At 33.4% G+C, this 16,024-nt stretch overlaps 1 protein-coding gene across 1 annotated transcript; it reads right to left on the bottom strand.

Annotated features, from left to right (window-relative positions):
* Window positions 1-353: 353 nt before the first annotated feature.
* On the bottom strand, window positions 354-1,163 carry LOC120138925. Its single transcript, XM_039154301.1, has one exon. It carries the CDS (start codon window positions 1,161-1,163, stop codon window positions 354-356), a length of 810 nt encoding a protein of 269 aa, XP_039010232.1.
* Window positions 1,164-16,024: the final 14,861 nt, after the last annotated feature.

Genomic DNA, 16,024 nt, shown 5'->3' with positions numbered 1-16,024 from the left:
AATAAAAAGAAAAGTAAAACAAAGGATCAGAATTGAGAAGATGCAGGGATGGAGCGAAGGGTATCGGGTGTGCAGTCGTACATCTAAAAAAATTTAATTATTTTATATTTTAGGTAATTTTTATATATTTTATATACATCATCTAATTTTATATCTATGAGATTTTATAATTTAGTACCCTCTAAATTTTAATATAATTTTTTTAGTTAGTCCGGAATATAAATTCATGAGTGGACGTAAGAACAAGTAATATACAAGGCAGCAAAATCTTTTCCGATTGAAAAGAGAGAGGAAAGTTGTACAGATTTCATGCTACAAATTCAAACAACGGAAATAAAAGATCACAAGGCAAACTATAGATAGAAGTGAGCAGGATAATCATCTCTTCCAACTTCGACTTGGTGATCATTCAATCCACCAACAACCCAAGTCTCTTTAGCTATATCAGATGAAGTTTTGAAAAAACCAGGGTCGTATTTCACCACCACCAATCTTTCTTTTATCTTATCGTTTTCTTCTTCCATTAATGACCTCAGATTCTTTGTTTTCTTCTGGGATTTCCTCTTGCACTCTTCCTCTCCATCTTTTACGTTCTCTATTAACCAGCTTTTAGCAGGAGCTGACCTACAACGCATAAGCAACAGAGCATTTGGAGGTGGAACTGCTGCTTCATCATCATCATGGGTCTTCCCCTTATCCTTCTTTTCTTCTTTGAAAACCCCGTTGCTTTGATTCTCGTTTCCATCTTCATCTTCATCTTCGTCATCGGTAGTGATATCGGGTATAGGGAAACACCTGAAACATAAACGGATGCTCCGCAAGCATGTTAAAAACTGCATCTCTTCCATCACCGATTTCCAGCTTTTGCATGATCTCGTTTTAGACCTGACTTTGATCTGTCCCGCGCAAGTCACTTTAGGGGAAGTTGGTTCCGTGATCTCGGACCCAAATTGCTTGTTTTTAGCCCAGAAAATAGGGCTAGCTCCACCACCGTTTCTGGCTCTTGGTTTCTTAATGAAAATGTGGCGTCGGTTGTTGGGTTCCGTTGGCCTTGCGGGGCTACAAATGGGTTTAGGCATTAAGGGTAGACGTGATCGAGATGGGAAACATACCAGCAAATCTGCTGAAGGAGTCCCTTTGGGTTTAGAGTCTCTTCCTTTCATGATAGGGCAGTTGTGACTTTGTTTCCCTCTTATTCAGTTCAGCTTACTTCAAATGTTTCCTTTCAGATTTGGGCAATGAGCACTTTTTGAACTTTGTCATTGGTTGTTGTGTGTTTCTTTTTTTAATGTTTCTGTCCAAGGGTAATACTTTTAAAAATATTAGGAGGGAGCTGGTTTTAAGTTTTCTTTTTTACTTTTTAATTGGTCCCTCTATCATACTAAATCATGAGTTTAGTTATTATCTTAATTTAATAAAAAATATTTTTATTTTTTTTATTTTTGTTAGTGATCGATGACATTAGTTTTGGTGTTGATCGTCGACCATCAATATTTTTTATTTTCCTTTTATTTTTTATATTGTATTTTTTTGTTATTTTTATTTTTTTTAATAATTATGCATTTATGACATTTTTTCTACCTTTATAGTATGTTTTCGATCATTTGACCGTTATTTTTATTTATTTTTTTATAAGGGTTGGATTTGACATCATCACGACTTATCAAAATGACGCTTATTTGTTATCATATTGATCTTTCCTGTTTTGGACCTTATGATTCGATTTGGATACGTGATTTGCGTTCGTGGATAGTTTTCTCGCGTCGTTCGACTCTAGTTTGTTAATGATATTTTAGTAGCTTGATCCATTTTCTGATTCGTTTACCAATAGGATCTGATATGTTCATATATATCTTCTGTTTCGAGTTTTATGGTTAGATTCTTTAACTTTTTCCTTGTATGGTCCCTATGTATTCTTAAGTGACTAGTTTATTAAAATATTCTAAATTATGTCTTGGAGTGAGAAAAAAGTTAAGGTATAACGAGGGGAGTAATTCACTTGAGAACACATGCACTAAGAGCTTGCGTTAGGATTAAACTTTGTTTGTGACTTTGATTTTCCACCATGGAAATATACTCACCTTCTTTCATTTACAGTTATTATTATCATGTGATAGAGGGATATTAGTGGGGAAAGGGAAAGGAACTATTTGATACCCTATTTTCTTCCTAATTAACTTCTTAATCACATGGTTCTTCGCCAATGTCAAAATTATTCACATGATCAATTAGAAGTTAAAGTTATCCGTTTTAAAATAATGAACAATAAGATAAGTTCTAACAGCTAGAGTTCTAATGTAAAGATTAAAATTAATTAGTATAAGTGTTCATGTTCCATAGATTAAATATTAACAATCTTTTATTTTATATAAGTGTTCATTTTTTTAGATTAATATAAGTGTTCATGGTCCCCGATTATAATGTGATACTTTATTGAGTCATCCAACTATTAAAATTATAAAACGGTCATTTGATTATAGGGTGCTATTTTATTGAGTCCTCCTACTATTAAAAGTTATAAAATGGTCCCTCGAGTATAGGGCATTACTTTGTTGAGTCCCCTAACTATTAAAAGTTACAAAATAGTCACTCAACTATTCATGTGTTCCAAACTAGTCCCTTTTATGTTAAAAAATTGAATGTCATTTGAGCTGGACGTTAACATACTAACTCATAAATGATAAAATAATATTTTAATGATATCTACTGGCACCATCGTTACTTTTAAGCATTGACTCAACAACATAAATTTTCAAGTACTAGGTCGACATCATAATGTAAACGGAGAATCGATGCAGAAAATAGACCTCAAACGATTTTAGGATTAGATTTTATTTTATCACAATCAATAGGTTAACGCTCAACTTAGAAGTCCATCAATTTTTTAATAGAAAATGATGAATTTGAAACATATGAATAGTCGAGTGATCAATTTGTAACTTTTAATGTTAATGGGACTCAACAAAATAATATCCTACGGATAGGGGCCTATTTTACAGCTTTTAATAGTCTGGGAATCAACAAAGCAACATCTTATAGTCAATGGACCATTTTTAAGTCTAAAAATATTCAAGTGTTTCATTTATGGGGTTTTACATTTAAGACCATTTAAAAATCTTGTGCGGTATTGTAGCGTAATATATGACTCGTTGCATTATTACTTAATAGTTTCATACCATAAAACTTTTAACATGGATCTCTCGTCGGGTTGTGTTGATATTGCATTCAATAATCTTAAAATTTATGATGATATGGTTATTATTTTCAAATTAATATTTATGGGGTTTTACATTTAAGACCATTTGAAAATCTTGTGTGGTGTTATAGCGTAATATATGGTTTGTTGCAGTATTACACAATGACTTCAGATCATAAAAATTTTGAGGTGATTCTCTCATCGTGTTGCGATGATATTGTATCTAATAATCTTAAAATTTATGATGATATGGTTATTGTGTTACGTTACAATCATAAATTGATATTATAATCTATTGTCATTCAAATAAATATGGATTTCCCAAATGAAATAACAAAAATATACCCCCATATGGTATATAATTGAGATAATTGAGACATGGGTGCATATGGTAGAAAGGGGCTGAGTTTGAAAAGAAATCCTAGGCGGGCAAGCATTCATTAACTGTGTAGATGAATAGGCGACGGATGATAAAACACTATTTGCCATCATGGCAAACAACCCTATGTTTCCCAAGTCTCCATATTCTTTTTCTATTGTTTACTCTACTGACAGTGCATTTTGTCAAAACATGAAAAGAGATTAGGTGCAGGCGTAATAAATAGGTCCCATGTACAGAAAAACCAAAAAAGAAAAAGAGCCACAAGCTGCAGATTTGGTGAAATCACGTTCAAATTAAGGGGCTTTCACATAAATGATTTGCATATATAATTGACTATCCATCCTATGTCACTCCAAAGTCCAAATGCAAGACCAAATACAAGGATGTTAAAAATCGATCTGACTGACGTGTAAAACTGAATGAAATCAATTTGAGTCAAAATTATTTTTGATATGAAGTTGTGGTGATCCAAAATCGATTTGATTTTAAATTAGTGTTGACCTGAACCTAGATTGGATCTAATAATTTTGGATTTGAACTTGACTTGCACCTAACCTAATAACAATCTGGACCTTAATTGAACTTGATAATGTGATAATTGAACTCGATCTGCATCTAACATGATATGAACCCGAACACGAGATTCAGCTAGTAAATAACTTACATTACTCGACATGTTATCAACCTAACATGTTATGAACATGATTTGTAATTAACTCGGTATGTAAAAGATCTAACTTGTTATTGAACTGATTTGATATTGATGTAACTTGGTATTTAGCTGACTAGCAAGTTGCAATTGATGAAGTTGCAAGATTATGAATTTATGATATTACAGTGTGACAAAAATAATTCTTTGTTATTTAAGGTACATGATTAGCTATGATCATTAAATTAATATGTTAACTTTTTATATTTATAAATTGTAATCTATAAATATATTCAAAAGTTTTATCAAATTAATATTTTTATTGATAAAATTAATAAAAAAATATTTCTTCGTAATTTAAAAGAAATTATTAATTATGATCATTAGATTAATAAATTTAATTATGATATGTATGTATGATATGTACTATATATGTATGTATAATTTATTAATGCATGTATCATGTATGTATGTATGTATATATGTATAATTTACTAATGCATGTATGATATGTATGTATAATTTATTAATGCATGCATCATGTGATTATGATATAGATATATGCTTGATCAAATGTGTGATATGTATGTATGTATATGTATGTATGTATGTATGTATCATGTATGTATTTATGTATGTGTGTATATTTATAATTTATTATATATATATATATCATGTATATATTAGTCTTTAAAATTATATTTTTATTCGAATTTTTTTTAATTTACTCCAAACTATATAAATTACCTCATAAACTTCAAACTGTATAAATTATACCATAAGTGCATAATCTTCAAACTCTATATACTTTTGTTCACCAACTTTTCAAATGAATAGAATTTAGTCCAATTTGATATTAATTTCAAGTTTACATTTTACAATTGTTTCAATTTGATCCTTTCTTAATTTATTTAAATTTAAATTTACAATTTTTGTTGTTCAATTTAGGTCTTAAAATTATATTTTATTCGAAATTGACCTATAATTATTTTTATTTTTTGCAATTTACTTCAAACCCTTTAAATCACATCATAAATTTCATTTCAAGTCCTACAAAATATATCATTATCTCCAAACCCCATTATTACTACTCACCCGTGCGAACCGTTCGTTTAAGCGAACCTCTCCTTATGTGATATTCCACAATAGCAAACATATTATTCGTACGAACCTTAGGGGACACGAATGCAAGACCATGCGAATTCTTGGACTTGTGTGGTGCACCTACAAACTGCCATGTGTTGACCACCCACAATCCCTCCGAACACACCTGTCATAATCGGTTTTCGTCCGGGCACGAATTTTTACTTGACGGAGAAAATTAATGTGGATAAAAATGATTTTGATTTAAAATAAATATTTTGGGAGTCGCCATTGACCTTTTTGGGTTAGGTAGATCAAATACCTAAAAAAAATCTTTTAAAATAGTTTTTAAGAAAACAATATTAAAAAGATAAAACTGATCTGCATATAACCAAAAATTTTAATAAAAATGGGTTCGTGGTCGGTTACATTCAGGGAAGGATTAGCACTCTATAATGCCCAAAATTGGTACTTTATTAATTATAAATTGTCTATATAATTAGAAATTTAAAAATTCAAAGATACATTTAACTTATAATATTTTTTTATTTCAAATTTATGATTTTATGAAAATATATTAATATAAATAAGATATCTATTTATTTAGAAATATTATAAAAGGGCTTCTAGGTGCTTTAAGACAATCTTTTCTTTGATATAAAAAAATTAATAAAACATTTCTTAAAAGTTAATATATGATTTATAAAAATAAGATATTTAGTAAAAATATCAGAAAACAGACTTCTAGGTGCTTTAAGACAATCTTTTTTTAATATTGAAAAATAAATATATATTAAAATATAATTATTAAAAGTAATTTATGAAATATAGGATTTTAATAGAAAACAAATAGAATAAATAAAAAAATATTTTTATATATATATATATATATATATATATATTTATATAATAATAATAATAATGAAATAATAATTAAAGAAATAAATAATAATAATAATAATAAAATAATTTTGCAAATAATGATTAAAATAAAAGGAATTAAAAATATAGTATTAAAATGTAAAATATTAAAAATTCATAGTCAAAAATGAAAATTTAATGATTAAAATGTAAAATTATAAAACTAGAGTACTAATTCGAAATATATAAAAGATGGGCATTAAAAGTGTAATTTAACCATAATTCATAATACGGGACTAAAACAAAAATATTAAAATTATTGAGGACTAAATATATTATTTATCCTAATTATATATGCAGTTAAGGACTAAAATAAAATTAAATAAATTTAGAAGACTAAATTAAAATAATCAAAAATTGCTTTCAGTGACTAAATTACAAGGATTACAAACTAGGAGTACTGCGGACGTGGTTTACCCTCTTCCCAAAACGCACTGTTTCATCATGAAACGACGTCGTTTTATATCGGGTATAAATACCCTATAACCGGCCCTTAAGGGCCAAAGTTTCTCATTTGTTTCTTTTCTTTCTCTCTCTAAATGAGAGAGAAATTTTTTTTCTCTTTTTTCTCTCTTAAAGCCTCTGGCCGACCGCCTTATTCCGACACCCTGCCGGCCACCGTGAACGGTGGCCAAAAAATTTTAAAATACCCTAAAATTTCCCTCTTTTCCATCAGAACCTAGATCTAAACTCCTTTGGTCCTGAAACCCTCTTAAAATCAGTAGATCTACGCGATAACCGAAGGTTTTACCTCAGTTTATACGAGGTTTTCCGGCGGCGTTTGGGTTCTCCGAGGGTAAGCAGCTTCTTTTCCTCTTCTTTTTTGTTTTTGATTCGTTGTTGTGGGGTTTATTTTGTTGTGGTTGGTTTTGTTTTGCTCGCTGAGTTTCTATCGTTTGTGTTGCTTGTTGGCGGCTCTCGGATTCTTCCTCTCTCCTCTGTTTCTTTTTCTGTCTTTTGGGTTCTCTCTGTCTGTTGCTCTATCTTCTTCTCTTTGCAGGTTCGGTGGTGGCTTTTATAGCCACCACAGTGTCTTCTTCGGACCGGATAATAGGGCAAAGTTCAGTGAGTCACCAAACTATAGTGGTGACTCACTCTAGACTTCAACGTGTGCGGCTGCTCTGAGTCTTCTGGAGTCTTCGTCGAAGGCGTGGCACTGGTGGAGCGTCGGCAGTGGCGTTGGCAGCTGCTGGTTGGGTCACTTGGCAGTGGAGGCGTGGTAGAAGCTTCTGGCTGAGGCGGCGGCGCGAGATGATAACCTAGGGTTATGAAACCCTAGGGTTTCAAGCTGGACCTTCTGGGGACCGTTGGATCAAAGTCAGATCCAACGGTGATGAGGAGTTGGCGGTTGTTGGTGATGATACAAACCCTAGATGGGTTTAGGGTTACTATTGGGCCATCTGGGTTGGGTTTGTCCTGATTGGGCCTCCATCTTTGGGCTCCGGGATTTGTAAAACGGGCCTCAGGTTTGGGCCTGAAATGTAAATAAAATTATTTATTATTTAATAATAATAATATAACATAATAATAATAATAATAAATAATATAAGCAAATGAGAGAAAAAAACTAGTGTCTTCAGCTGCCCCTCTTTGCTCATTCTTGTGTTAACGAGAATAGAGCAAAGATGAAAAGACAATAAGTTTTTTTTTATTTGACTTCACTCAGAAATGTTGAACAAGTTTTTCTTTGGGATTAGTTCTTCTTATTATGAACTTTTCCACTGGGGATGATAATTTATCTTCTTCTGTGATGTAATCTAGCAAAATGTTGAACAAATTCTTCTCCTTCTTCAGATGAGTTCTTCTCATTATGAACTTCTTCTAGAAATGCTGATATTGATCAATCTCATTCTATGATAGAATCAAACAAAGGCTGAATAAGTTCTTCTCCTTATGAACTTCTTCTTCCTCTTCAGATGAGTTCTTCTCATTATGAACACTTCTGGAAATGTTGATTCATCAAGTGATGGATTTGAGCAAAAGGTTGAAAAAGTTCTTCTCATTATGAACTTCCTCTTCCTCATTCAGATGAGTTCTTCTCATTATGAACATTTCTGGAAATGTTGATCCATCAAGTGATGGATTTGAGAAAAAGGTTGAACAAGTTCTTCTCATTATGAACTTCTTCTTCCTTCTTCATATGAGTTCTTCTCATTATGAACACTTCTGGAAATGTTGATCCACCAAGTGATGGATTTGAGCAAAATGTTGAACAAGTTCTTCTCATTATGAACTTCCTCTTCCTTCTTCAGATGAGTTCTTCTCATTATGAACATTTCTGGAAATGTTGATCCATCAAGTGATGGATTTGAGCAAAAGGTTGAACAAGTTCTTCTTATTATGAACTTCCTCTTCCTTCTTCAGATGAGTTCTTCTCATTATGAACACTTCTGGCAATGCTGATCCATCAAGTGATGGATTTGAGAAAAAGGTTGAACAAGTTCTTCTCATTATGAACTTCCTCTTCCTTCTTCAGATGAGTTCTTCTCATTATGAACACTTCTGGCAATGTTGATCCATCAAGTGATGGATTTGAGCAAAAGGTTGAACAAGTTCTTCTCATTATGAACTTCCTCTTCCTTCTTCAGATGAGTTCTTCTCATTATGAACACTTCTGGCAATGCTGATCCATCAAGTGATGGATTTGAGCAAAAGGTTGAACAAGTTCTTCTCATTATGAACTTCTTCTTCCTTCTTCAGATGAGTTCTTCTTATTATGAACTCTACCTAGCATGTTGATCCATTGAGTAATGGATTCAAATCTTTGCTAAAATCTTTGAAGTTCCTATCAAATATTTAACATTGATAATAATGAATGAAAATGCACGTATTTTGCAAATGTCTAAATATGATGCATGAATGTTAAGTTCATCTTTATTTAATTTCAAAGTGGTGAACTCGGTCTTCCTTCACTTGGTCAAAATGTCATTTCAAATTGGCATTTCTGATTTGGAAGAGCAATCTTTGTGTCTTCTTTGCTTCATTTAAGTCTCAGAAGAAATGTTTCTTTTATGGAACTTTTTCCGTAGTCAGAACTATGACCTTGATGCCCCATTTGTCTGGATAAAACCGACTTTCTTTGTCTGGACTTGTGTAGAAATCCAATAGAGCCTTCATCTTTGAAAAGGGAATCTATCATCTTTAAAGAGAGAATCTATCATCTTTGAAGAGCATAGATGTAGATATGTCTGACTCAGCAGGGATTAATTAGGAGAGCAACGTCTGTTCTAATTTGACTCTTGAAACAGATCAAGGAAGATTTATCCTAATTCCATTCATGTCTCCATATTTAATTGGATCTCGAACAAGACAGCTCATACCATATCATGTTGAGATGCATCACAACAACCTGTCGTTCAATCTTAGTTGGATCCACTAATTTCTTGTTGTCAAAATTTCAGCTTCCCTTATGTGGAAAGAAATCTTCATCATATCTCACTTCTAACCTTGGCGTTGAAGAACTTCATCTTGCATCAATAAATGAAAACCATATGATCACAACATTGGCTCAGTACCATAATCACTGGTTCGTAAAACATTTTGACAACACATTCATCATTTCATGTGGCTTCTGCACAGATTTCTAATCAGGAAAGCTCTTTCATAGTGTTCAACACTTTTGTATGATGTCACAAAACCGTTTGAGAACAAAACTCAATGGGAATATAAGTGAAATGTTGGTGTGTTTTATGACCAAAAAGTTGGTCAAATTCACCAAATATGCTAGTGACGTATTGAATAAGAGATGACAACTGATCTTGATATCATCTTGAGCAAGGGCAAGTGTGATATTGATCACATTTTCTTCCGTAATGAGCATTGTAGGAAGTAGAAACACATCAACTATAGGAGCCATGTACAGAAATAGGTTCATGGAATTCGTGTCGCTGGGGATGAAACACCCATGATAAAACCAAAATAGATGAAAACTCAGTTCACCCTGGCTAGCAATGATAACACCAGTAACAATGGGAATAAGAATAATATAAGCTGAGCCTCTTTATTCAATGTCATCAAGTAAACAACAACTGAGGTGAAAAACAACTTAGTAACCTCAATAATATGGTTGAAATTAACTGCCAGGAATCTCAAAGAAATATTTCTAATCATAACCGACACACGAAATACAAAATTCAAAGCTGAGATTTTGAGGAACTGAATCCTAGATCGAATAGTCTGCTTGAGGGCCATCTTTATTCATGCAACCATGATGTAGCTTTACAAAGAACACGTTGTCATGTGATACATGGTTAAGAAGATTGGGTACTTGAAACCATACTTGCTGAGTAGATATTTGTTCAACAACATGATCATAATTTAACTACCTGATGAACGAAGCAATTATGTATAGTCAGCTCGACTGTCACTGTTTCACCATTTTCATTCTTCATATCTTTCTATCTCATTGGAAATTTTGCTCAAAGTAATGATCTTTAACACATAATAATGTGGGCCTTTAGCATGCCCCAACATTGGCTAATACAAAAGTTCAAAATGTGCCAACATTCTTGATTCTGATTGAAATGGGCTTTCAACATGCCCTAGTATTTGCTGATTGTTGATGTGAGCTTTCAAAATGCCCCACATGGTTCTGTCTGAAGTAACCTTTAAAGTCCCAATATTTGCTAATACAGATGTTAAAAGTGTGCTCAACCTTACTTCTTGTTGAGATGAGCCTCCAAGAATGCCCAAATATTTATATTGCCGTGAGCCTTCAGGATGCTCCACATGTAACATTTTTGTCTGAAATGGGCTTTCGGGATGCCCAATATTATGTTTCTGATTCACTCTCAATGTCGGTTTGACTTGAATATCGTGATTCGAACGAGGTCCAATTTTGATAATGCACTGTTGTAGGTACTTGTGGCTTTATTCGTGCCTCAAATCTGTTTATCTTGAATACTCTCATTCTGGTGTCACTAAACAGCAGTTGTCAAGTAACTTGAGGAATTCTCTTCATGTTGTCACAAACTTAAGAAGTGCTCAATCATTCTGACGGAAATGTCTGAGATATGTGCCTCTTCTGAATGAAGTGCCCACTTTTTGGATCTGGAAGGATCTAGTCGGACAGAGCGGTATAAATTGCTTGGTAATTCATTCCAGTCTAACACAGTGAACCTTGTTTTTAATGAAGGTTATTTCTAGAATATACTTTTCTGTGGGACAGAAAACAATTTATGTGAACAGTAATCTTATTTTGATGCAGTAGCAAGACTACATAAACAGTGCTCTTGAAAAGTCCGCACCCATGCAACATGTTGATTTTGATAACTACTCATCTGATTATGAAGCGATATTTCAGGATGATTTCACAGTTATTGATAGTTCTCTGATACCGAGGAAATCCTAAATTCTGATTCTGATGAGGAGAATAAACTGTTATACTTGACGAAAAATGGGGAACTCAGAGGCTAAGGCTTCAATAGCCATGGAGATGTGGTCCTGGTTCATCAATTGCAGAGTTGATAGATTTTATATGGGCTGCTCAAATGTTTATGGCTGTGACACACTTCTTCCGGTAGGAGATAGGAAACCATTATGCAATGACCCCAATTACAAGAAAAGGCGACACTCAGGCTATGATTTTTTGAAAAAGAAGAAGCAGAATAAGCTTGAAAAGAAGCTTCTTAATGAAGAAGATCATGCAGTTCATCTTTCAAATCCAATGATTGGTTTTGGGTTCTTACCAAACCAGATCAGATAACTCAAAGAACACTTCTAGAAGATGCTATTGGGCATCCTGATTTCTACTTCGAGAACGTGGCTCTTGCTCCAGTTGGTATTTGGACCAAAATATCATGGTACTTATACAACGTAGAACCAGAATTTGTAGATTCGAAGTATTTTTATGCTACTGCACGAAAAGGGGCTACATTCATAATCTGCTAATTGAGAACATATTTCCTCTTATTCCGCTTCCTCCATGCACCATACATGATGCTTTTCCATTGAAAAAGAAATGGTGGCCTTCCTTCGAGTGTCCAGAAGTACGTTCTTGATGAATGCTAAAATGGAATCTGGTATGGGTTGGAAGGAATAAAGTTGTTCCACTTGAACCTGATGATGTGAGAATGCTTTTAGGTTTCCATAAACATCATACACGACGAAGAGGATCTGCTAGAGACATGTTCCCTGGTGGTATCAATGTTCTGTCTCTTTTTCTGGAATCAGTGATGCAGAGGTTGCCTTCTACTATCTTGGCATACCTTTAAAACATATGCACAAGAACTAAATGATGATCGGTTGGAGAAATTGACGAGATATGTTGATTTGACCTTGTTGGTGGTAGTATCCAGTGTAACAACCTTATCGGAAGAAATAAACATCACTGAGATGGGCTTGAAGATTTTTGTTGGTGTATTTTCTTGCAATGATTGATTCAGTGACTGGCTCTTCTGCTACTTCAAGATAGACACCTCCATATCCCACTCTTCCCAAACCATGGAAATGTTTAGTTGAAATGGGCTTTCAGTATCTCCCTTTAAAACAAAGTAATCATTCTTGATAAGTTGCTGATAATGTCACAGGAAAGCATCATAAGTTCAATTCTCCAAACTTTCTGCTTCTCAAACCACTTGATTTCAAGAGTGGTTCATTATTTTGGCCTGACTTATTCTTTCTCTTCAATAGAGGTAGAATAGGCAACAACTTGCTTCAAGAACCTTCCTCATTTGAGACTGTCCTATTTGAAAATGTTTTTTCTCTTTCTTTATTGAAGAATGACAGAATTTTGTAAAGTATTGCCCTTTACAGGTTCACAATAGAATGAAATCATAAGACATGAAATTAATGAATATCAAATAAATCAACTACTCTTTTAACTCATTAAAAATCATAGTCCTATGGCAAGTGTCAAAAATATTGACTGATTAAGGTGTTGGTGGATTCTGGTAAAGTAAGGTCTCTCAGGTTAGTCCAGTATATATGTCTCTTTGGGTTAACTTGAAGAAATGATCGTTATGCTCATCTTGTAGAGATACTTCTCGTTGTTATGCTCATCTCGTAGAGATACTTCTTGTGTCTGACTCTCAGAACATCTTTGGGATGTGTGGTGCTTCATTAAGAGATTTAGATCATCTCTTATGTCGTTGTTGCACCATTCAATATTCGAACTGCCTTTTCAGGTTTTCAACTCGAATGCTCTTTTGGTTTCAAGATGTTATTTAAAAATTTACTTCTTGAACCCCCCTTTTATCATTTTTTATATCATGCATTAAAGATTTTAAAAACCAATTTTTGCAAATAAAAATCAATCTTGAGAGGCGGAATGAATTCTGAAGATATTCTCTCTTAATTGGATGCCTTCAATCTTGTTTCGCTTGACTTGGATCTGCTTTGCTGGGGATTTTTCTATCATCTGGATCCCTCTAGACTACCAAATTTCATTTTCTCATATCTCCAGCACTTCTTTCATTTCTTGCTGAATATGAATCTTTGAACTAATTGTACTTGATCAATTTTGTAACTTGAGGCTCTATGAGTCACCCATCTTGGTTCAATTTTTTTCTTTTTCTTTTTTCTCCTTTTTTCTTTTTTCTTTTTTTTCTTTTTTCTTTTTTCCTTTTTTTCTATTTTTTTCAAGCATAATACTTCTTGACAAAATATGAGTTTATTTCGTTTCTCAGAACTTTCCTTTCCATTTCTGCCAAAATAATGCTCTCCGGAAAAAGGCCCCTTTTTTTTACAACATATGACCCTTCCCAATTTGGTATTCATTTCCCATGGAAATCTTTATGTATAGGCAATATCCTTTTAACCACTAGATCGCTCTCTTGGAACTCTCTCATATGTACTTTCTTGTTGTGATCTTTCATCATCCACTTCTGATACATCTGCCCATGGCAAATAGCTTTCAATACATTCTCATCAATAAAGCTTAATTGATCAAATCAAGCTTGGATCTATTCAGTCTCCTTTTTTAGCACTAGATCAACATCTTGGAACTCTCTTGGATGTACTTTCTTGTTATGATCTTTCATCATCCGTTTTTGATATATCTGCCCCTGGCAAATAGCTTTCAATCTCATCTCATCAATAAGGTTTAATTGATCAAATCAAGCTTGGATCCCTTCAGCCTCCTCCAATTTTACCTCCTTCAAGATATAAAGTGGTGGGATCTTAACTCAAATAGATAAGACTGAACAATAAGGTGTTGCCCCAGTGATGTTCAAATAATATTTCGACATGTATATAAGGCAAAATGTAGCTTCTCGTGTCAATCCTTTGTAAGTTTCAGTGATCTTTGTAATGATTCTCTTAACGTTCTTATTTTCTCCTTCAATTACCCCATTCATCTTTGGGCGATAAGTCACTGAATTTGCATGCCTGAACTGTGTACAAAGTTCAGTCGTCTCATACCTAGAAGTCATTGTAAAAAGAGATATCTCTAGGGGGTGAATATTCAAGATTAACTTTCATTTACATGAAAACAATGTAATTAATGCATTATATATTTATTTAAATCAATCCATTTTTTTCTTCTTTGAGTATTCCCTAATCACTCAAAATTATCTTCGATAAATTGATCCATGATGCCTCATCTCGTCTCTTCTTACAGGAAGATTCACGGATAATTGAAAGTTTGGTTCTTTTAAGGTCTTTTGGTTTATGATGGTTTTGTATTTGGAAGGACAAATGTGTGACTTTTGAAGTCGTATATATGGTAGAAGGTGCTATCATCAATCAACTCTACCCGAGAAGGTAAACATCTGGAGTTGGTGTCTCAAAAAAAGGTAGAGATATTTCTTCAGAATCCTAGATAATTGTAGTGTCAGGATTTGGTTTTGGTAAGGATCGGGTAATTGGCGTTGGATGGGATATGGAAGATATAATTTTACCACTTGCCAAAGATCTATAATTCTTGAAAAATTAAAAGAATATTTAATCTACTTGATACTCAAGAATTTCAAAATTAAAATTTAATTCTTTGTTCATAACCATAAAAGCAACACAAGTTTATTTATTTCACACAAGGCGGAGAAAGGAACAAAAAACATGTTCAAACAAGATGCTGAAAATAGAAGGTACTACAGTGTAGATAACTACTTCCACTTGTTTATTTAGCTTGCATCTATCATTCCTTGAATGTTGGGTGTGTGCTTGGCTCACGATTCTCATCCTTATTTATCCCCCATTTCTTGATCATTTCTTGTGTCAAGATTCCCTTGTCAACGAGCATCTCTATTTCTTTTAACAGTGACCAATAATTCCCTGTTGAATGCCCAGATACTCCCAAGTGAAAATTACAGAAGCTATTTTGATCATAGCAATGAGCATAAGGCTTTGGTGACACTTTCACCAATCTCGGTGTAAAGTATTGGCCTTTAACCAAATAAGGGTACAAATCTGAGATAGATTCTTGAAAAACCTTTAGAGTTTTTCTCGCTCGAGAGATTATTACTTTCTTTGATCGTTCTGAACGAATAAATGTTGTCCTATGATCGAGGGGGTTCTAGACGCTCATTTCAGCAGCAACTGGGGTAGTATTAACCAGACTCCTTAAGTTGCCCCTTGCCTTACTGGTTTTCGAAAAATCTGATATAGGTATCTGAGGTGTCTTCTGGGTTACATCTGCCTCATTCTTTCTTAGACCTATGGGAGCCTTTTGATTTCTTTTCCCATTTTTTTGCGCCCAATATTCTTCGCAGGATTTGGTCACATTAGTCTCTGTTGAAGCAACGATTTCTGAGTATTGAATCTTAACCCCTTCATTTATCTTGCATTCTTGAATTGATTGCTCTAAAGGATCTTGGAAATTTCCTTAAAGGTTACCAGGAACCTTAGCTAAACAATT

The sequence above is a fragment of the Hibiscus syriacus genome, unplaced genomic scaffold (genome assembly GCF_006381635.1).
Source record: "Hibiscus syriacus cultivar Baekdansim isolate YM2019G1 unplaced genomic scaffold, ASM638163v2 tig00110716_pilon, whole genome shotgun sequence".
Taxonomy (NCBI): Eukaryota; Viridiplantae; Streptophyta; class Magnoliopsida; order Malvales; family Malvaceae; genus Hibiscus; species Hibiscus syriacus.
This window is presented reverse-complemented; position numbering and strand designations above follow the sequence as displayed.